Here is a 24,382-nt window from a genome sequence, read left to right as displayed (position 1 = left end):
CATATTAGTGTTTTCAATGTTTCAGTGTCAAGAGCGTAAAATCAGCTTGAACATGGAAAAAAAGAAGGAAAAATGCAAAGAATAAAAAGAAGAAGAATAGCTAAAGGAATAGCCGTGTTTGCACCTTCGGCAACACTTTGTCTTCATGACCTGACAAAATGACACACTCAAGACACAAATTTCAATCCTGATATCTCCCAAATATTTCGATTTATTCCTTGAAATGTTAACGTTTTAAAAGTTCAACAGACTATTTAAATCTCAAAATAGCATCTTTTCTTGAAACCTCGGGATAGTAATATAATTAGGCACCGTGGTACTCAATAAAGTAGGAGGATGTATGAGGGTACAACGGAAGGTCAAAATAAACTGTTGCAAGATTTCGGTGTTTCCTCAAACTTTCGACCATTTATAGACAGTTTTAAGGAAAATTCCAACATTTTCACGGACTTTGGTAGGCCTACGACAAAATACAAAATGATAATTTGACGGTTAGCTAGCTGTCAATTTCCTCGTAGAAATGAAACCGGATGTTATGTTTTTATGTAACGTTGAACCTTCGTGGTTCACAATCCACACGCTAATGGTTGTCTGAATAATTCATGCGTCACATTTTGGTTCATTCTCTTCCTTGTTATTAGACCATCTTCCTAATCGAATTCAATTTTTGTTTCCTTTTCTATTTCTTCTTTTCAACTTCAACTCTTAAGCAGTTGACGTTCATCAGTTAAAGTGACTGGACTTTGTAGTCTAACCCACCGACTATTAGATCAGTTCCATCAGATGTAACACTAAACTCAATGGAAAAATATAAGACATTTTATAGCCCTCACATGACATATATGTGTCAAGAACAGATGGTGCTCAATGTCATCCAACGATGCTCTCTGTTATTTATATATTATTAATTAGAACATGATGTTTTGGCTGAATGATTAAAATTGATATAAGAGTTGATTAACCTCAACCTTTAGATATGCAATGAGGAAGTGACGTCATCATCAATGTTAGCCTTCAATTACCTATCCAGAGATTTAGCATAAAAGACGATCCTTTTATATCATCTTACAGTATCCTGAATCTTCCCAAACGGACAGTCAAGATGAATATACCCAGTGACGTCATGGAACAGAATTGTCCTTTGCTTAAGATATCGACCCGGTTAAAATTGTCCGTAGTTAAAGCAGCCCTTTTAGTTAATAGTGATAGTTGTTGCCCACATTGCTTTCCCCTTATACCCACAAACCAACCCCCCTGCTCCACTCACTCCATCCCAATCCCCTAAAAAATAACTTTTGCTTTGAGACTGCTCAAAACGATTGTTAATATAGGAGAGAAATTGATGGTTGATGAATATTGCATCAACCTCCCAACACCCATAATGAAAGCTTCGGCCCCCTTGTGTAACCCATGCTGAACTTAACTCCGCAATTCCATAGTATATTACTATGGTATGGAAATATGATGCGCTGGGGTTATGGGTGTGTATGGGGGGGGGGGGGTTAGAGAACGTCTGCCAACCTTAGCTCTCCCAACTGTTATTCAAAACGTTTGGTATGTTATTGAGATGTTTTTTAGCAAATAACTTTCAGACGACTCGACCTCCTTTATAGATGATCTATCTATAACCGCTTCGAAATGTACAGCCTGGTTAGTTAAGTAACAAAATTATGTCAATTATAAATCAAGATGTGAAAACTGACTTTCTGATCATAAAAGTTTGTTTATTTACAATTTATATCGGCTTTGACAGAAAGTGAAATAATCTGGTAAAATTTATATCAGATTGTTCGATCACACGGGGTAATGTAAAAATTGCATTTTTCACATTGATAGGTTACTGTAAAATAGGGCCTGATAACAATTTAATGTGTGACAACACTCAGTGAAACGTCGGGCAGATTGCAACGAGACGGTAACAAAGCTTTACCCATTCAAACAGTAAAAAAAAAAAAACCTTTACATTCGTTATACATATAATGTGCGTGCGTGTGTATGTATGCATGTATCACCTGTGGAGTATCTGAAAAAGGATGACAAACTGATCTGTTTTATTATAATGAGAAATACCTAGAAATGAAAGCATTCCAGAAAGAAGTTGTTAGATCAATTCAACATGTGAACAATTTAAGAACAATACGCCATACAGGCTAATACTGACGTGATTATCAGAATTTTAACTCTAAATTATGCTTGTGTTGTGTGGAGAAATAGAAAGGGGTCACTATAAAGCCAGTTAGAGTCACGACACGCTAAAGCCCTGTCCCTTACGTGAATATATATATATATATATATATATATATATATATATATATATATATATATATAAATGAAAACGTAATGAGAATATATATATACATATATATGAATAGACAAATAGTACATGAACGAATAGTATCAAAGTGATGAAACTTATATAACAAAATACAATAGACGTTTCTCGTAGAAATACAATAGACTTGTCATAAGAAGTTGTTCGCAAAATGTAATGCATAACCTCACAAAAAAGCAAACGCTATATGTGCTTTCAGATACAAGACAACGACTATCAGGCGACTCCATACATCACAGTAACAGTACGGCAATTGATTAACGTCTCATTGAGTACGGCATTGACGTAGAAAAGCCACTAGTTAGAAAATTACACCTTATTATTGCCATCACTTTTTTTTCTTTATTTGTGAAACGAAAGTCATGCTCTTTAATAGCGCTATTTTCCTACAGTTCTCAATAAAAGTAATATTCCACTGCAAAGACCTCATCGGAACTGCTTCTAAATGATGTCACAAAATTGTCTACTTTTCACCGAAACCTTAAATCACCCGGCTTACTGTAAAGGCACCATAATGAAGAAAGAGAAACATTGGAGGCAGAATTTCGAAGACAGCTTCTGTTTTCACATATCATACATGTCTTTACATATCATACATGTCTTCACATATCGTACATGTCTTCACATATCGTACGTCTTCACATATCGTGCATGTCTTCACATATCGTGCATGTCTTCACATATCGTACATGTCTTCACATATCGTACGTCTTTACATAGCATACACGTTTTCACATATACATGTCTTCACATATCGTACATGTCTTCACATATCGTATATGTCTTCACATACCATACATGTCTTTACATATACGTCTTCACATATCGTACGTCTTCACATATCGTACATGTCTTCAGGGACGTAGCCAGGGGTGAGCGACCGCTCCCCCCCCCCTTTCAGTGTCGAAAAAAATGTTTAAAAACTGTTGTTTATTTAGCATGGTATTTTGTCAGTGCTCTTTTGATCTTGAATACTCGTCAGCTCCATTAACTCAATTATAATCGTAGTAACATTCACACCTACTGATTCAACTACTTACTTAGTTTGGCAGATGCAATAAGCTAAATTTAGCCTATAGCCTATTACAAGCCTACAGTTGGCCACTGCGTAATAAAATACATATTGCCTACCTAAGCGCACTCTATGGAATGTCACAAACCGTATGCACAACAACGTCGACAGCGTTCGTTCTCATCCTTTCTATGGTGTCTCAAGTTAACAAGAGGCCATGGAACCAGCATGAACACTCGGGAAGGGCCGTTTCCGGCCATCTGGAGGGTTTGTAAAACCAAAAATTTTCTTGTACGCTCCGCGCCAACCGATGGTGGCGCTCCGCTCAGATAGTCGTGCCTAAATTTTTGAAAATCGAGATCAATCGCAAAAAGTGCTCCCCCCTTTCAAATTCCTGGTTACGTCGCTGCATGTCTTCACATATCATACGTCTTCACATATCGTACATGTCTTCACATATCGTACATGTCTTCACATGCCATACATGTCTTTACATATACGTCTTCACATATCGTACGTCTTTACATATCGTACATGTCTTCACATATCATACATGTTTTTACACCATATATGTTAGTGAAGTTCATTGAGTAGGCTTTAAGTCTAGCAGGTTCGCAGCAAGTTCATGGTTATTTCCAGCACTTCAAGGTCCAAATTCTTCAACACCCCCGTATGTAACTGAACGAGTGGTAAGTTGCATGCTTTCGTCACGTCGTAGCGAGGCGATACCATCCCGACGTTGTTGTTCTCGTTTCAACCGCTTAAGCTCGTTTGCATATAATAAGCCGTATGCAAAACTCATGTTGAGACCACCCAAACATATTACTCCCAGGGCAATTAATGACAATGTATCCCTAATATAAATGTCATTTTCGCGTACTTTTATAAGCTGCTCATATTGCCGGGCAGATACCGCACCATCTTCCTTCGGTAAACTTGACCATGGATAAACGATCAAGGACAAAAGCAATATCGCTCCGATGAATAGGAAAACGGAAGCTATAGTGGACGCGCAGGCTGCATTTTGCCTCCATTTTTCAGAATACTCTGGAAATAATCCTTCCTGAAGTCCGTACACTGGCCATCGTCGATTTGTTCTCGACATCGTTCCGTACGTGCAAGCATTTTCTTATTAGATGTTCTTAAAGTTGATTCAATCGTACGACTTGTAAGCACCAATCTTTATTTTGTAGCGATGTTCTCTTATCATAAACAACATCAAAGCATAGCAATCAAACGTTCTTGTTTCCCACCGACTTCACACGCATGCAGCATAGTCGATGTGTTCAAGTGCAACTCAGCAAAGATGAATAGACAAGTTTCAAATGATTCTCGTTCCAAACGCTGTGAATGATGTATAACAAAACAGATCACATATCCTGCCGAATGTTCATCATATAATTAATGATATTTCAATTAATAGAAATGAGATGATTTTTCCAATCCTGATCCTCTCGAGTTTAGAGTACATTTAGTTAGTGTGCCAAATAAAACATTAACAAGATATCAACCCGGTACCTGCTGCAAACTCCAGCTTAAAAAAGTTAAAATAGACTATATGGATCTGCAACGATAGCAACATAGTTGGATTCGGCAATCAACGGAAATGCTATTGTTCTTGTAAATAACCCTAAAATTAATACCACGTTATTCCATCAACGTGTTAATCCTTTTATAAATACACACATACACCGTTAGCACAACTCTGATATTCAATTCAATTTGCTGGATCGATGACAACAGCATATATTTGTTTTTTATAACAAACTACCGGAATGCATATGGGTTACAACTGTTGATTACATATTTACCGTACGTACGAACCTCGCCACATACGTGTGTATACGTATAGTGTAAAGTATTGTAACACCTGTTTCATACGGTGGCGAGACCATCTGCTTATAAAACAATGATGAAAGGAGAATACACACAGTTTGATAACTCGAACGTCAGATGGATGAGTGTACACTGCAGGGTTGGGTCAGTAAATATAACACAAACTCAATATGGGGAAGGGGATAGACATTGAGTCACGCGGGAAACTGATAACATGTGGAGAAAACCGCGATTTTCCTTCTAAACAGAAAATACTACAAAAATGGTAATGAGGTTTCGATGACATAACAAGCGGAATCTTTTAGGAATATATGATATCTGAAGGTTGTCTTATCCAGATGTAATGCTTACAAGGTCTCAAGACATTGCTCTTGTTTTACTGACATGACAATTGAACTCAATGTAAATAGTTTCTTCCAACAATGTGTTTGGAACATTTATATTCTGGTATCATTAACATAGGTAATGAAAATCAGATCAATCTTCTTGATAATATGATACTGTAACGAGACAATCAGGTGATTGCCATCCTCTAAATGATTGCTCTTTTATTATCCTTTTCTACTGTATTGTAGTGAATAATTCCGAAAGTATTTTAGTGTAAATGATTTTTACTGAGAAACTGTCTCCTTCAGCTCCAATTATTTGTTTATGTTTAGCATCAGTGATTCCTCCCATTAAGACTGCTTCCAGTAACCGAACAGAAGGTGCCATAAAGAAACAGGAAGAGAGGTTTCACAGAGGATCCGACGGTGATGTTACAATAGTATATACATATGCCTGATGAAGAGGGTTTTGTGAGAAAAACCTATAAACGTAACCTGCTGATAACCATAGCCTCTATGTTTAAACTACCTCAACATTCTGGGGGAAACCTAATGATATTTGACTATACAACAGGCAATGCTTGTCTTAATGCTGACAACCTTCTGACTTCAGCTCAGGGTGAAGTAGCTAATATCTCTCTTATGAAAACAAAAGTGAAGGAATTTCAAACATATTGTGAACTTAAATTATTTGAAACTTTAGTCAAGTGAAGTATATGCTGCTCCAAAATAGATGCTATGTTGAATAAAAGTTACTTGAACTTGTTATTTATGACTGATACTGTGTTCAATGATATCAAAGTTAATGTTTTTACTCTGACCTTGAGTCATATTTAACATTGCTATTTTTATTTATGATGAATATAATGTTTAAAAGGAAACATTTTCAAGTTTATGAATTAAGTTTGTTAGCATAAATACTGACATGTTCCCTGACAAAGGTGAGTTTATATCACTATCATAGTGGCCACTTTCTAGAGTTCATGCAATTTGCATATTGTAATTCCATTCCACTAACTGCTGGTTGTTTATTTAATATATTTCCTGGTTGGCAATCAATCACTACAAGAGCTTATATCCATCCTCCACACTTTATTTTGCTGGGGAGGTAAACATCTGTTAGAAAATCTTCTGCAACTGCAGTAAGACACTGAATTTCAGCTTTCTTCCCTGTCTCTAAGATGATTTGCATCTGTAAAGAAAAATAAGAAAATTGCACATTTTAACAGTAACAACTAATAACTAATAAACACAAATTGAGCATTCTAAATTAACTGAACTCCAAATACCTACATCAACCCAAGTCACAGAAATAGAATTTTCTCTTCTTAGTGGTCTAAGATGAAAACAGACTAATTTTGTTTAATTGATATCCATATTTATGGTGTTGAAAACCAATGCAATTCATTTTATATGATTTGCTGCTGTTTGGCTATCCAGTCCCCTGAATCACTTAGTGACCATTGCTCTTGACTGAAATACAACCAGTTAGGTATGTGCACAGTTGTTATTTTATATAAAGTTAGGAATCCATTAGGATTAGTTTCAGGTTGGTCTGTAGTGAAGGTATACTACAATGCTGCTTTTAACAGCGTGCATTATGAGTAGAACATTGACACAAACAATTATGTACTAAGCATATATCTGCTAGGCTGTGCAGCTTACACTGTTCAGTCTTTCAATAATTAAGCATTATAACTGTTAATTATATTATGGTTTGTTAGCCAACAATTGTGCAAGAAACCACATCTGACACAATTTCTTTCAGCTGGCCTTTAATCTATGCTTTCACTTCCATAGTCTACTTGCAATATCTGCTGCAGTAGCTATATGCAATTGCCTGACATAAATCTATGCTTTCACTTCCATAGTCTACTTGCAATATCTGCTGCAGTAGCTATAGGCTATTGCATCACATAAATCTATGCTTTCACTTCCATAGTCTACTTGCAATGTATGCTGCAGTAGCAATAGGCCATCGCCTCACATAAATCTATGCTTTCACTTCCATAGTCTACTTGCAATATCTGCTGCAGTAGCTATAGGCTATTGCCTGACATAAATCTATGCTTTCACTTCCATAGTCTACTTGCAATATCCGCTGCAGTAGCTTTAGGCTATTGCCTCACATAAATCTATGCTTTCACTTCCATATTCTACTTGCAATATCTGCTGCAGTAACTATAGGCTATTGCCTCACATAAATCTATACTTTCACTTCCTTAGTCTACTTGCAATATCTGCTGCAGTAGCAAGAGACTATTGACTCACATAAATCTATGCTTTCACATCCATAGTCTACTTGCAATATCTGCTGCAGTAACTATAGGCTATTGCATCACATAAATCTATGCTTTCACTTCCATAGTCTACTTGCAATGTATGCTGCAGTAGCAATAGGCCATCGCCTCACATAAATCTATGCTTTCACTTCCATAGTCTACTTGCAATATCTGCTGCAGTAGCTATAGGCTATTGCCTGACATAAATCTATGCTTTCACTTCCATAGTCTACTTGCAATATCCGCTGCAGTAGCTTTAGGCTATTGCCTCACATAAATCTATGCTTTCACTTCCATATTCTACTTGCAATATCTGCTGCAGTAACTATAGGCTATTGCCTCACATAAATCTATACTTTCATTTCCTTAGTCTACTTGCAATATCTGCTGCAGTAGCTATAGGCTATTGCCTCACATAAATCTATGCTTTCACTTCCATATTCTACTTGCAATATCTGCTGCAGTAGCTATAGGCTATTCCATCACATGATGCTATGACATTTTCATTCAAGTAAGAAATCAAAATACCTCCTTCATCCACAGAGGTACACTTTGCCAGTATGGTCTGTTCAACATGTCTTTAGCCTTATTGAGATCTGACTTCTCCAGGGGTAACAAAACTTCTTCAGGTACTCGAAGTCTCTTGACATCAGATGGTAGGACACCAAGCCACTTAATGGCAGGGACTGTCAAGTTAGGTGAGTCATGTGACATGGCCTAAGTAAGAAATTATTAAACAAATTTAACCCCATTTACTCTACAGATAAGGTGACTTACTCAGAGGTGCATGAACTGAATCTTTGAATAAATCTATTTAATATTAATTTAACTTTAACTACACTATGATTGATCAACTCCTAACAAAAGACAAACCAGGACTGAGATAACATTCATCTTACATTCAGTCTAAGTGAAGAGACAACGTGACTGAGAGATTTTAATAACTAACCTTTGATCCAAACTTGTAGACACATAAAATGTCCAAACCTGAAAACAAACATAAAGCTTACATGATAACAGTTCATCATCACTCCTCTCCTAGCATATCTTATCATTTCTTTCTCAGATCTTTGCAACTCTTGCCTTGAATAATTGTGTATTCAAGCCACTAAAAATGACCAATAAGCTGGTGATGTCAAATTTAAACCAGTAATGCTTGTGTTTGTTTTCATCACATTCTAGTTAAAATAATTAGTCTTGGTAAGGTATCGCATAAACTCACATATTTCTGGCATAATCAGGCAAAATGACCAGCACATATACATCTTTTGTAAATCTGTGAAATCTTCCATTTATCCATTGAAACACTTAAGGTAAATATATAAACCTATGAGGAAAATAGCTACTACATTGATGTGAAAGAAGGCATAAGCCAAATGAAGCACAACAATTATCTGATATGGTAGTAATGCTTATGATCAGTGAAACAGCTCAATAAAGTGTACTACTTGCATGTTTGTAAGATACTAGAGTTTTAGCACCATGTAAGGTGGATGCATTTTACATGGCATTGTCAACAAAAGAATAAATCTTGTAGTTTTCCTTTCTTATCGGTTTTAAAGTAGAACGATAGTGACAGAAAAAAAATCGCTCATTTTCATATATAATGTAGTTTATATGTTACCAAGCAACATATTTTTTTAATTTTCCAAATAGCACACCGGAAAGTTATAGAAAAGGGAATTAAAACATCGTTTTTTCGCCTCCGTAATTTAGGAATTTGCAAACACTGCAACGACCTTGAACAGCCCTCAGGTCAGTGAATGACGTCACTGTGATGATCTTTTCTGTTGTGAACTGTTCAGTACGGAGCTGTGCGTGCATTTCGTGTCAGCATAACTGTTATTTTCCGGCGTAATGTTCAAGATATAAATAGATAATGAATATCATAGTGTTTCTTGATTTCTTCACCACGTGTTTACAATTTTTTTTTCGAAATTTGCGGCGATTTCGCAACGATTTCCCAATATCTGAAGAGGTAACTCGCTAGCTGACCCAAAGTAACGTAAATCTCAAAGATCACGTTTTTGGCGGGTTTTATACAGAGTGATGTATGAATGTGCTCACTTACCAGTCAAACTGGCACAATAACAATAGTGATGATAGTCTCAAACGTAGATTAGTATAACATCCGAAAGAAAATCCAAAGTTCTAAACAAGTAGATTCGCTTGTATGCACTAGGCCTATTGTTAAACAAACGTTCCTTGTTCCGTACGTCATTAAATCCAACAGAAAGGTTTCATTGAGCTTGAAATACAACCGCATTTGAACTCAATGGAGTTGTTAGTCTAGCTCGAACAATTTTCCCACTACATGCAATGCCTATTGCGTTTATTCACATGCATGCCTCGTGATTTGGGCTTCAGGAGGAATCGTATTCTAGCCCAACTTCACGTAGGTCCGCAAACGGTACTTTCACACTGTGCAAACATAAGTGACAGTGTGCGCTACCGTAAGTAATACACGATGTTTTGTTTCGCTCGAGCATACACACATTTCCTATTCGTATTACATTTAAAGTGGTTTGGAGTGTATGAACACATCTCTGCCCCAAAAAAGTCTGCATAAGCGACGTCCATGCCCCAATTGAAATTTGCACGTGGATTCTCTCCTCACATAGTTATTAGGTTGTTCACGTCTGAAATGTCTTCCAGTTCCAACACTTACTGTTGCATTTATCGGGATATATATAAATAATGCGGCATAAAAGCATCAATCTTTCAAACTTTTATTACTTTAGTGACCTTGCCACACGCAAATTTCAATTGGGCCCGAGAATCATCTTCTGTGAAGTGGGCAGAACAAACTTTCACATTCTTGCCATGAGAAACTCCTGGTGCGATGAAGTCTTTCCTGGTTCTCCTCACAAATCGTATCCAGAGTTTCCGCTTGGAAAATTGAAAAAACTTATTGTAGAGTCCACATTCGTTCTGTTGCATCCCCTACAACGCAATTTCTTGGATTTTGCTAGTGGTTTACGTTGTTTGTCGAGTCCAATATAGAGTAGGTTGCAACTAAACTTACACACTAAGTACACTCTGCTGAAGTACACTACGCCGAGCTCACGTTGTTATCATCATAATGACGTCACATGTCACTGTAGATCACGTGATCATCTTATCGCTTTTCGCGAAAAGCCCAATTTTTGTTTAAAAAATCAAAGAGTTTAGGATTTTTTTTTAAGCCTTTCCCAACATCGGATTGACTTGAATTTTCACATGTGTAAAATGGAAACCAACTAGAATACTCTTGAATAAAATCGTATTTTTTCGTCGATAGTGAAAAATCACTATCGTTCATCTTTAATTTATGCAGTTACAAACATCACCATATAAACATTTGTAAACACCACATTTAATCAGGTAATGAAAATAATGAACAAATAGATTGGTTTTTCAAAATCGGTGACACTGACTCATTTAGAAATTACTCAATTTATCTCTTGTAAATAGAACTATGAATAAGGTACCAATAGAACTACTATTACAACAAGTTATACATCCTGAGAGCAGCAAACAAACAATCAATATTAATGTCTGCAGTTGATATTTATGGAATCTCTGACTATTATTAGCTCATCTCTCATTTCAATAGCAGTTCTAGCAAGGTTGTTACTTTGACCTGGTGTTCTATACATTCAGTTAATCTGTGTTGCAGGAGTTATGAATAAATTATGTTGCAATTCAGATAACAATAGATTGGGAATAAACATATCATCATGAAACACATAAATAGATAAGTACACACAATTATGCTTTGGATGAAATTGGTGAATGCATATTTTATTTTGTTCCTTCAAGATACCATTTTGAAAAAGTGTGAACATTTTATGTTTACTCTCACCATGAGGATCAGCATCCATCAAACCTAAGATTGGAATGTGTAAAGAATCCCATAGTCTCTTCACCATTAACCTTGTATGTACATCTGGGTACCCTTTACCCTGCAATAAAAATCAACATTAACAGAAATAGAAACCTAAGATTGGAATGTGTAAAGAATCCCATAGTCTCTTCACCATTAACCTTGTATGTACATCTGGGTACCCTTTACCCTGCAATATAAATCAACATTAACAGACATAGAAAACTAAGATTGGAATGTGTAAAGAATCCCATAGTCTCTTCACCATTAACCTTGTATGTACATCTGGGTACCCTTTACCCTGCAATATAAATCAACATTAACAGACATAGAAAAGTAAGATTGGAATGTGTAAAGAATCCCATAGTCTCTTCACCATTAACCTTGTATGTACATCTGGGTACCCTTTACCCTGCAATAAGAATCAACATGAACAGACATAGACTTAAGAATGTGTAAAGAATCCCATAGTCTCTTCACCATTAACCTTGTATGTAAATCTGGGTACACTTTACCCTGCAATAAAAATCAACATTAACAGACATAGAAAACTAAGACTGGAATGTGTAAAGAATCCCATAGTCTCTTCACCATTAACCTTGTATGTACATCTGGGTACCCTTTACCCTGCAATAAGAATCAACATGAACAGACATAGACTTAAGAATGTGTAAAGAATCCCATAGTCTCTTCACCATTAACCTTGTATGTACATCTGGGTACCCTTTACCCTGCAATATAAATCAACATTAACAGACATAGAAAACTAAGATTGGAATGTGTAAAGAATCCCATAGTCTCTTCACCATTAACCTTGTATGTACATCTGGGTACCCTTTACCCTGCAATAAGAATCAACATGAACAGACATAGACTTAAGAATGTGTAAAGAATCCCATAGTCTCTTCACCATTAACCTTGTATGTACATCTGGGTACCCTTTACCCTGCAATAAGAATCAACATGAACAGACATAGACTTAAGAATGTGTAAAGAATCCCATAGTCTCTTCACCATTAACCTTATATGTACATCTGGGTACCCTTTACCCTGCAATAAGAATCAACATGAACAGACATAGACTTAAGAATGTGTAAAGAATCCCATAGTCTCTTCGCCATTTACCTTGTATGTACATCTGGGTACCCTTTACCCTGCAATAAGAATCAACATGAACAGACATAGACTTAAGAATGTGTAAAGAATCCCACAGTCTCTTCAACATTAACCATGTATGTACATCTGGGTACCCTTTACCCTGCAATAAGAATCAACATGAACAGACATAGACTTAAGAATGTGTAAAGAATCCCATAGTCTCTTCACCATTAACCATGTATGTACATCTGGGTACCCTTTATCCTGCAATAAAAATCAACATGAACAGAAATAGTAAACTAAGATTGGAATGTGTAAAGAATCCCATAGTCTCTTCACCATTAACCTTGTATGTACATCTGGGTACCCTTTACCCTGCAATAAGAATCAACATTAACAGACATAAAAACCTAAGATTGGAATGTGTAAAGAATCCCATAGTCTCTTCACCATTAACCTTGTATCTACATCGGGTACCCTCTACCCTGCAATAAAAATCAACATGAACAACCATAGAAAACTAAGATTGGAATGTGTAAATAATCCCATAGTCTCTTCACCATTAACCTTGTATGTACATCTGGGTACCCTTTACCCTGCAATAAGAATCAACATGAACAGACATAGACTTAAGAATGTGTAAAGAATCCCATAGTCTCTTCACCATTAACCTTGTATGTACATCTGGGTACCCTTTACCCTGCAATAAAAATCAACATGAACAGAAATAGTAAACTAAGATTGGAATGTGTAAAGAATCACATAGTCTCTTCACCATTAACCTTGTATGTACATCTGGGTACCCTTTACCCTGCAATAAGAATCAACATGAACAGACATAGACTTAAGAATGTGTAAAGAATCCCATAGTCTCTTCACCATTAACCTTGTATGTACATCTGGGTACCCTTTACCCTGCAATAAGAATCAACATGAACAGACATAGACTTAAGAATGTGTAAAGAATCCCATAGTCTCTTCACCATTAACCTTATATGTACATCTGGGTACCCTTTACCCTGCAATAAGAATCAACATGAACAGACATAGACTTAAGAATGTGTAAAGAATCCCATAGTCTCTTCACCATTAACCTTGTATGTACATCTGGGTACCCTTTACCCTGCAATAAGAATCAACATGAACAGACATAGACTTAAGAATGTGTAAAGAATCCCATAGTCTCTTCACCATTAACCTTGTATGTACATCTGGGTACCCTTTACCCTGCAATAAGAATCAACATGAACAGACATAGACTTAAGAATGTGTAAAGAATCCCATAGTCTCTTCACCATTAACCTTGTATGTACATCTGGGTACCCTTTACCCTGCAATAAGAATCAACATGAACAGACATAGACTTAAGAATGTGTAAAGAATCCCATAGTCTCTTCACCATTAACCTTGTATGTACATCTGGGTACCCTTTACCCTGCAATAAGAATCAACATGAACAGACATAGACTTAAGAATGTGTAAAGAATCCCATAGTCTCTTCACCATTAACCTTGTATGTACATCTGGGTACCCTTTACCCTGCAATAAGAATCAACATGAACAGACATAGACTTAAGAATGTGTAAAGAATCCCATAGTCTCTTCACCATTACCCTTGTATGTACATCTGGGTACCCTTTACCCTGCAATAAAAATCAACATTAACAGACATAGAAAACTAAGATTGGAATGTGTAAAGAATCCCATAGTCTCTTCACCATTAACCTTGTATGTACATCTGGGTACCCTTTACCCTGCAATAAGAATCAACATGAACAGACATAGACTTAAGAATGTGTAAAGAATCCCATAGTCTCTTCACCATTACCCTTGTATGTACATCTGGGTACCCTTTACCCTGCAATAAAAATCAACATTAACAGACATAGAAAACTAAGATTGGAATGTGTAAAGAATCCCTTTGACTCCTCACAAGTAACCTTGTATTGTGGGTTTCAATTGCAAAGCTGTTGCTTAATTTTATTGTCACTGATACAATTGTATTACCTTAATATTACCTAGTCACCTTATCTAGTTTGTATTAATGAAGGAGTATGGAATCAGCACATTCATCAAAGACCCAGCTTGAATATGCCACATTCTTTTACATATATAGTAATGATAAAGTATTAGCATGACTTACTGTTACCAAAATACAGGGATGCAGTTTGGCAGTGATCTTCTCATCAAGAAGTTTTTGAAAGGTAGCATCTTTTTCAACAACCAGTATAAACTTGGCTTCAGAGGTTATCACTCCATCATGAAATTAAGGAACTTGAAAACACATTGTTGCCATGACATATACTTGTTACATTGGGAAGTCACTTGCAATATTAACAGCAAATGAAACAGCATTTGATTCTATCAGGGGTGCTCCGAAGGCTCAAAATACTCACCAAAAACAATTTATTACTGTCAATTTACTATCTTCACACTGAAACCTTCACTCAATGAGAATGCAAATACTGCTAACTTTTGGGATAAAAACTATGGCATACATCTTAGTATTTGTCATTTAAGGCCAACAACTACAACAAGGAAAGGGGTTAGCATGGCACAGCAGTGGACTGAGCAGCTACAAATTGCCTCTGATGTATTTTGCCTTCTGCTTAGTGTACATGGAGAATCTGTAAATATTATCCTCTGGCTATTTCCAAAACTTGAATGATATAATGGAGTATGTGCATTGCATGAGAAATGAAGAGTATGTTTCTACTGCGATAACAACTTGACTCAGGTCAGCAGGTAACATACACTCTGCAAACAACCAACACCTTCACTGTTTTCATTTATTGCAGTGCCAAAACTAGTTTACCGTAAGTGATATAAATTTGATATTTGTGGCATAGATTCTTGTTCTTTCTGTACCAAGGGAGTTATTCAGACCATTTGTTAAAAAATCATACTGTAACCATCAAGGGACATTTACACATAACATATGAGTGAAAAATAAATTTTGATCTCCAGTGTTATCCATCAAAATCAAGACAGGTCATGTACTCACCAAACTCAAAGGATAATCAATTTCTCATACCATGTACAAAAAGTAGAGCCAACTTTATAATAATAATCAGGTAGTCATTTTTACACCTCGCTTAAGCAACCACAAATGTGGGAGAAGGGCTTATGCATTACAACTTTCACTTCGGGTGGCTTCCAATTCAACATATTTGGAATCTTTTCAATTTAGAAAGGATTTCCGAGGTGAAAACTGTAGATTGCCCTTGGATGAAACACCCACCTTACTATGACCCAACCAGGGATAAAACCTTGAACCTCCTGATTGCTAAGCCTCTTTGCTTCAAATGCCACTGCCTTTATCCACCCAGCCACAGCACCGGTTTGCATTGAGCTCCTGTTTAAAGCCATCATACAGTTTACAGGTGTACACAGCTGTGTACATGCAAACTGACATCGAGACAACATCATCATAACCTTACAGTTTCTATAAGGACTTTTAAGTCCAATGATACTCTTGTACCATCCACAAATCTATATTGCCAACTATGATTAGTGTTGCAGCAAGCAGCAGTAATGCCTCCTTATGTTACCATGCACTGCTGTCAGGTAAAAGGATACTTTGAATGTCTTCTACATGAGCTGGTATCAAAATACCCTGTGAAAAAAAACAAAAAAACAATAGCAACTAGGAGATGCTGAAACTAATAGACTATGATAACAAATGTATGGTGTTGATACATAGCAAGTATAATATATGCTGCCAGAGAGGATTTCCTAGCATAACAAATACGTTGAGTGGTGTGCTAAAGTAACATCTGAAAATATAGATGCATGGCAAAAAAAATAACCTATTTACATGTATCTAACATATTGGAACTGATGTTACTCTGAAAGTCAAGAAGTTGTTATTATTAAAGCTATTATATAGACTTTGAATTTAATTTATGAATGAATTCTTCATGTTGTTACCTAAAGAAATTATTTATACAAGATAAATCTACAATTTCAGTGCACTTAGCTTTCACTATTACTTTCTGTAAGAGATGGGAAGTAATTTCAATAGATACAAATATATTTGTACAATATTATTACCTTTAACTCTTCAATAGCTTTGAACTACCAAACTTAAAAACACAAACAATTAAAACTATAATGTTTATATAATTACTGGGACAGAAAATGGTAAATACCAACATGTTATATAAAAATCAAATTAAAATACAAGGAAGATGATCACAGGCTAATTAGTGAAGCAAGGTACTCACTGATTTGGCTGAAGTACAATCAATGAATCTGCCATCAACTTCTATATAAGAAAGATTACCAGCTATGCAGCCTTTAGATGTAGCAAGCTAATAAAATATAGTCAATGAAAATACATATTAATGTGCCAAACCTTTCAAACACTGTTAAGAAATTAGCAGACAGAAATGGTTTTAACATTAGATACATTATGATTAATCCTTCCTTGTTTAGTACAGACATATTGCACCTTAATCTCAACATGTATACTAATTGCCTAACAGCTTCTACCATTGTGTAGAATACATATATCTTATTGAATACACTCCCACAACATGATACAAAGCATATCAATGAAATTTTGCATATAACATGAACTACAATTATTTTACCTATGATATCTTTCCTGCAGTACATGCACATTACATTACAAAGCAGATTCACAATCACCATTAAACATTAAAATTTCAAATGGACAATAGTAATGTGCCATCTTCATCTATTCCATGTGCCATCTTCTGCTGCTGCTTAATCACCACTGCGACTGAAAAATGTTTACAAATTTTGTCTACAAAATGCACTGAATATTCAACTGATTAGTACCACAGCATAACTCAATATGTAAATGTTATTTAAACAACATTACAATACTTGAAGGCATCTACATATCTTAACTTACCACATGTAAACTGTTCCTGGGGACTTTTAGCATACAGCTTACATCATCAACAATCTTATCCAAGGTTCCTTGGTTGGAGTAGGCTGCTGGATCATTATAGTAGAGATCCCTACAAAACACAACAACACACAACTATGGCATCAACGTCACATTATTAAAGTACCCTCAACAAAAAAATGATGTATGAATTTAACAATCCTGAGTGTTCCGCCAGTGGTGTTTGTCTGTGGCCTAATGTGACCTACTGTATTGACTTTTGGGCATTTTCTGAGTCATCACCATTCTTTTTGATGCTTGGATGTTGAAGAGGATGAAATAAACTACTGATGGTCTTAAAATCTGGAGGATTGAAGGTGATTTAAGGTATTTAAGAAAATCTTGGGTGAAACAAGAAATTCCGCAGCGACAGCTGGCTGATGGGAAGGGGAGCACTATGATAAACTTTGAGCTCTTCTAGCTAAAAATTTAAAGTCATGGTGGCAAAGGTTGAATGTGTTGAGATAGCCCAAACCATCAGCTATCATATGGTGGGTAGCACATCTCAGTTGAAAACTTCTATCTATGCTCTAACCGCCTGGAAATTCACAAGTTTAGTGTGTAAGTCAATGGGAGCTGTTAATTGTGGTGCAACACCTTTACTGCCCTATCACAGCTCAGAGAGTGAGAGCAAACACTGTTAGTAACTACTGTAGCTACAGTAACCTGTTTATATTAGTATGAAGTTACCAGACAAAAAAAGTCTGTTTGTAGAGATTTCAGGTAATTCAGAGTTTACCTGTTAACTCCACCAAAGAAGTGAGTAATATTGTTGTAGATTCTAAGTGCATTATGAAGAGTTTTAAACATTGTCGTAGAAAATGTCGTTACATATTCTAAAAATGGTCCTATTAAATACATTTTCCATCTCTATTTTCCATTAGGGTTTGAATAAGTTTCCTTAAATAGACTTACCTCTTGGTGCAGAATGTGTTAGTTTGTATCAACTTGTAACACACAGCCAATGTTTTGAGGGTTAATGCTGCGAATGAAAAAATAGAAAGGTAAGCAAGACAATGGAAGAAATCTAGTTCCACATTATCAGTAAAAACTTTTCAGTTACCAGTTGTGGAGATGTTTCATAATTTGACCTTTATTTAAGACTGACCCTCTGTTGTACTATGTTGACCTCATATGACCTTCAAACCCATCAAAACAGTGGATTTCTTGTCCACAGTGCATGAAATTTGATCAGGCTGTTCATAAGTAGCCACTGAGTTAATAGTACTCCAGATTTGACTCTGTTGACCTAATGGGTACTGAACACGGTAATGGTTTTGTACTCACTAACACAAAACCAATAATACCAAGTGAAAAACTTATCCAAAGTGTGCATCACTACTCTTTAGTTGTGAGGTTAACTATATAATTATCATGAACACACTGATTCCTTTAGCCTCCTGCAGAAATCAGAATTATGGATTGAATAATTGTATAAATGATACTACCATAGTATTTACATACCACTAACTCTGTGTATGTTTTTGAAGCCTGAAAACTACTCAATGCTTTTGTCCATAGAAGCCTGGATTTGCAATAAACATCATGCTATGTAGTCCATATATTTTAAGCAACACTTAATATGGCAAGTTCAAAATAAATCAACAAGGAACATTTTGCAAACTTCAACAGTAAATGACTACAACTTACAAAATGTAATGTATTAAAGGTAGTGCTTGCTTTACATTTTGAATTGTTTTGTGCCTTTTTCTTAATATTACAAACAAGTCACATAATGGAGGTTTTTTTATGCTTTAGTTTTCAGTTTAATTGTTAAGTGTCATCAAGTGGATCATTTCATTTAGAAAGCTATTATTTATAATTCAGTACCAAATTTTATTCGTGATGTTGTAGAATTAAATCTTGTTTCTGACAAAGATGCATTTTCTTTCATTTCCAATCCAACTCCTTCTGTAAAACTGAAAAGAAAATATTGATCAGTGTAATTGAAATCAAAACTTGTGGTGATTGTCTAAATTAAACAATGAAATCAACTGATAGCCCTTTTTGTAGGGGTTTCCCCAGTGGCGTAGGAAGGTACTTTTGAGTGGGGGGGCTGAAGACTGATGGCCGGCCTGGGGGAGGGGTGTAAGGGGAGGGGGTGTCCCCCTCCCCTTTGGAATTTTTTGAATTTCCAGGTAGCCTCAGATGCAATTTGGTGCAATATAGCACACTTCAACACCCACTCCATTTTGTAAACTTAATTTTGTATTTTCACCAGGCCTTAGATGCAATTTGGTGCTCCAAATGAGATTTTTTTTCTCATTTGGAAATGAAAAAGGGGTTTTCTGACTTGCGAAGCGGGGGGGCGGAATGATACTTCCGCCCCTCCACATTTTTCACTGGGGGGCTGGCGCCCCCCCAGCCCCCCGGTTCCTACGCCCTTGGGTTTCCCTCTGCAAGGCTCATTTTTATTTCCAGAGCAAAGATCTATATAAGCAATGCTCTTTGCTGCCCAACAGCCCTGACAATTATATGTAATGCAGGGTAAATGTTGAAGGTTGTTTTTGTGGCTGTCCGATCAGCAAATTTGTTTGTCCCAAAACATTAGGCAAGATAGCAAAGAGTGACCAATATTTACACTACAGGAGAGATGATTTGGGGTACTTACAAAGCAATCCAAATTTGATGTAAACAACTAGTCATCCACCAGACGACCTTTAAAGTTGATTTTGGTTGTCCAAATAGAACTATGTTCGTCATGGACACTGTTAACATTTGATCATGCAAAGTAGGTTAGGCACTGATGGGATAGCTGTCATTGACTATGTTGTTTATATATTTTTAAACTATCTTTTTACTTTCAAGACATAACTTGAAGCATGTTTGATCATCATTGATGTAAGAAAACTGAGTCTGTAGTTCTTGATGATGAGAGAAGAAGCGCTAGAAATGCTAACTAACAGCTCCAATGCTTGCATGCAAACATTATGCCCGATCATTTGTATGAAGAGAGGGAAATCCCCAAACGAATTGCCTTTTGGTAAGGTTACCTTATATTGCCCCAAAGACCTCTATTAGTTGAAGATAATACTGGTGAGTGTCCTTGTGAAATGCTTCGTATCATGTCTTCTATCAGCTCTTCAATACGTCTTAAAACTTCAGCACTTCAAGAAAGTAATGGATATTAAAATAGGTGACACTAACAGAAGAAAGGGTCCCTTCTTGGGAGACACTCAGTGTAGGCAAACCAATGCCCAACCTGGTCAATTCATTATAAAACTTCAGTACTACAAGAAAATGAAATACTACAGTATAAGTATAATAAATATACTAAATATCTACAAGAAATTGAAGAAAAGTTTGAATGGCTACTTGCATAAGCAAAAGTGCACTTTTAAACAAAGGTGCAACTATGGAAGCAACATAATATCATTGCATCTTTACAGCATTATTTGTTCTGTTAACATCACATACTTCACCTGGAGTGAGTTCTAACAAGCTAAGTACTAAAGGAAATAAATGGGTATTTTATCATTTAATATTATCTTTTTCATTACTGCAATGTCAATAGGAATAAAATATACAAGCATGCTTCAAAAAGACTACCTGTAGGCACAAATAGATATGTAATATGTTGTAATAACCATACAGAAATTAATGACCATTGTATTACAGATTTTACCTATAATATTTGAAATTTCTCTGGAATTGTGCATTAAGCATATTTGGCTGAAAAACTGACAGAAATGTGGACCCATTAAATTATGCTCTTCTGGGGGCAAGAAACTTGTTCCATTCTTATTTCCCTTGGCAGTATCTAGGCTTACATAATAATTTTGAAACTTTTGTGAATGTTTGGGTATTTGATGACCAATTGAATACCAGCTCTTACAGCTTGCATTGTCTATAAACAACTTTAAATCAAAATGTATTTTTTATTTTACTCAAACCTGATTTTAATTACACTTGGCATCAATATTCCTTTTTTTTCATGGCTTGGATATGTGTATTTCTTTCCAATTTGCTGAGATTTTTAACGAGCAAGAATTTGATATCCATTTAACTAATTCCTTGGCTTTTATCCCTCCTGCTATTGTTGGCCTAAGTGATGTAAGTAACCTAGCATATTAAGATTATAGTAAGGTTTTTGACCTAGGCTGGTTTTTGGAATACTTCAATTAGGCCTACAAGTAACAATGTTATGAATGCCATAAAATGTATCATGGCCCATTTTAAATTAGAACCTACTTGAGACTTTTAGGCCATGGAAATGAAAGATATTCTTTCCACTGCTGCAAGCTCCATGGCTCCCACCAAAATGTTCATAATTTACAATGATTTACATGAGAAAGTCACTCCATCATCATACAACTGCAAGTTACAAATCATCGAACAGCAATAGAAGAGTATATTACGTGTTTATCAAAGTCAATATCCACATGTAGTAACTTAGCGACCAAAACTGATCAGTGAGTGGTGTGACAGTTGATACGGCTTTGTCCAAGTGCCTTTTCCAGACTGCCCACAGCTTTATCAGTACTAGCACTGGCAGTGACTTTACTGTTACTTTGCAATGTATATAATCATGGAAGCTGACTAGGTTACTGTATAAAATACCTGATAGTAAAAATGACAAAAAAAAAAAAGGTCTTAGACCTAGGTGGGGGCCATTTTTGAAACAAGCATTGCTATCTAGCCTATTGTATGCCTAGCACAAGACTGACTAGGTCTAGCCTTCCTGATATCAACATTATTACTTAGGGAAGGCAAAGCTCATTTGAAGTGGTAGGGGTTGGCTTTGGCCAGTATTTCACAAACTTTTGATCCCTGTGAAATGATGAGAAAAAAGTTGCATGAAGTCTCATCATGCAGCCTGCCACTGCAGGCACTGAATGTCTGAAAAATGTTAGTTTCTACTAGTTTAGTTTAGTAGAAAAAGGATCAGGGGTACAGTAACTATCAAGTCCCCATCTGCTTAAAGTGCTTGTCCAAAGCATTCTTAAACCCATTCACACTACTTTCTAGTACAACTTTATCATGCAAACCATTCCACTCATTCCCAACCCAATGAGAAAAAAGTTATGCCGAATATTAATCCTACTTTGTAACTTCTGGAGTTTAAGACAATGACCTCTGGTACAACTACAAATACTATGCTATTACTTATTAGCAAACTGATCAGTAATAATAATATCTTGTCAAAACCATACACAATCTTGAAAACCCTAATCAAGTCACCACAAAACCCCCTAAGATGTTTTAAATGACTACCCTACTGCCAACTATAATTAGCTTATGAAGATTACTGGTTGCAATCTCTTGGAATTTTTCAATGCAAATATTTAGTTTGTTGGCCTAATGGTCAATTCCCCACCCTCCTCCCCTGCCAGACTCGAGTGTCCCATGTTTAGCTAAGAAGTAAGGCATAACATCAGGCCTCAGTTAGGCTTAACGTTAGACCTAAGGTCTAGCCTAGATTCAAGTGAGGCCTTTGAAGCATTTGTAACTGTAAGTGGTAACTTACTTAAGCCTATGTTAAGCGTCACTAAATTACTATGCATAACGTTAGCTAGGCCTGGCCTAACTTAGGTCTGCAGTAAAAGGTTAAGTTAGGCTAAGTCCTCGAACTGAACCTTTCCATATTTCTAACGGTACGTGATGGTTCTCCTTTGGTCAATCGCATGGATGTTCCCTTCTCCGCGTTTTCGTCGACTATGAGAGATTTCTTCAACTCGTTTATTTGTTTCCACATTTCGCTTTTACTTTCCTGTTTACAGAATTTAACCTACTAGTTCGGCAGTCACGATTAATGCCACACTCAATGCACTGGCAATTAAGGGATTAACGTTAGCGTTAGGTCCAACGTAACGTCATTGCCTGACCTGTAAATTTAGTATGGGACACCTTACCGTTACCACACATTTTGCAATAATAATGATAACACCACATTTATATAGTGCTCTAATCAGTCAATACCTTTTCTAAAGCCTTTAGCCTTTACAATATGGAAGCGCTTAGTGACTCTAGTGACTCCGACAGTGTCTGGCTAAAAGTTAAGTTCCGTAGCCAATCAGAGTTTCTCAAACTGGCAGTGTTGTTTCTTAACATAAGCCTATCTAAACTGGTGGCGAATGAAAAGTTCCAGCCCACTCTACGGCCCCTAGTGCTGTAACTTGGAGTCAGTGGTATGATATGCGCGGCCATTTTGTTTTCATGCAACAAATATTCTAATATATTAGCTAACCAAGACAAACTTCCTCGTTGTTTGGAGTCGGTCGTGGAAAATCTTCAAACCAGCTGCGACTTGGTAAAATACCTAGCGCCACAGAATGACGGAACCTCTAGTGTAGGTCTACTCTTTTTTCTTAAAGGAGGAGGCGAATTTTATTACCACCCCGAAATCTGCTGAGAAAACGGACAAAGGCACGAGAAACACTCTTAAACGTTTTCGAGTATTTTCCCTTTCTGGCATGGGCGGCGATCATGGGGGGACATGTCCCCCCCCCAATATTTAGATTATAGTATATGATATTCCCCCCCCCCCCAATATTTATTTGGTGGCATAGTTTTTTGTGGCTATAAATAGAAAATAATGCGTGAGATTATTTATCCAAATCATACTAGGCGGCGGCTAAAACTTCATCCAACACATGCTGCATGAGGTAAATGACACTTCGTGGTCGTTTCTGTGACCGTATAAGTTGGAAACAATCTTCATGATAATTGATTGTGATCTGTGGCCTAAATTTCATCTGAAATGAAAACTCTAC

The 24,382-nt window shown here is 36.4% G+C and overlaps 2 protein-coding genes across 7 annotated transcripts in view; both read right to left on the bottom strand.

Moving 5' to 3' along the window:
* The window catches only part of LOC139973459 (rho-associated protein kinase 2-like), a 199,202-nt gene that overhangs the window by 78,402 nt on the left and 96,418 nt on the right, over positions 1–24,382 (bottom strand). The gene's annotated exons all lie outside the window — the stretch shown is intronic.
* On the bottom strand, positions 3,212–23,814 carry LOC139973701 (meiotic recombination protein SPO11-like). 6 transcript variants are annotated; one of them, XM_071980537.1, is made up of 13 exons: positions 23,246–23,576; positions 22,028–22,229; positions 20,663–20,776; positions 19,500–19,588; positions 18,585–18,651; positions 17,634–17,742; positions 16,978–17,064; positions 16,331–16,367; positions 14,895–15,004; positions 11,633–11,732; positions 8,738–8,775; positions 8,317–8,505; positions 3,213–6,698 (listed from the first exon to the last, which is right to left on the bottom strand). In XM_071980537.1, exons 2-13 carry the CDS (start codon positions 22,051–22,053, stop codon positions 6,579–6,581), a joined length of 1,086 nt encoding a protein of 361 aa, XP_071836638.1. In that variant the 5' UTR covers positions 22,054–22,229; positions 23,246–23,576; the 3' UTR covers positions 3,213–6,578. The 6 variants fall into 6 exon arrangements, with proteins under 6 accessions (XP_071836643.1, XP_071836639.1, XP_071836638.1 ...); XM_071980540.1 differs by lacking the exons at positions 22,028–22,229; positions 23,246–23,576 and adding an exon at positions 23,589–23,814; XM_071980536.1 differs by lacking the exon at positions 22,028–22,229 and having other exon boundaries at positions 23,246–23,575.

This window comes from Apostichopus japonicus, chromosome 9, assembly GCF_037975245.1.
Source record: "Apostichopus japonicus isolate 1M-3 chromosome 9, ASM3797524v1, whole genome shotgun sequence".
NCBI classification, from domain to species: Eukaryota; Metazoa; Echinodermata; class Holothuroidea; order Aspidochirotida; family Stichopodidae; genus Apostichopus; species Apostichopus japonicus.
This window is presented reverse-complemented; position numbering and strand designations above follow the sequence as displayed.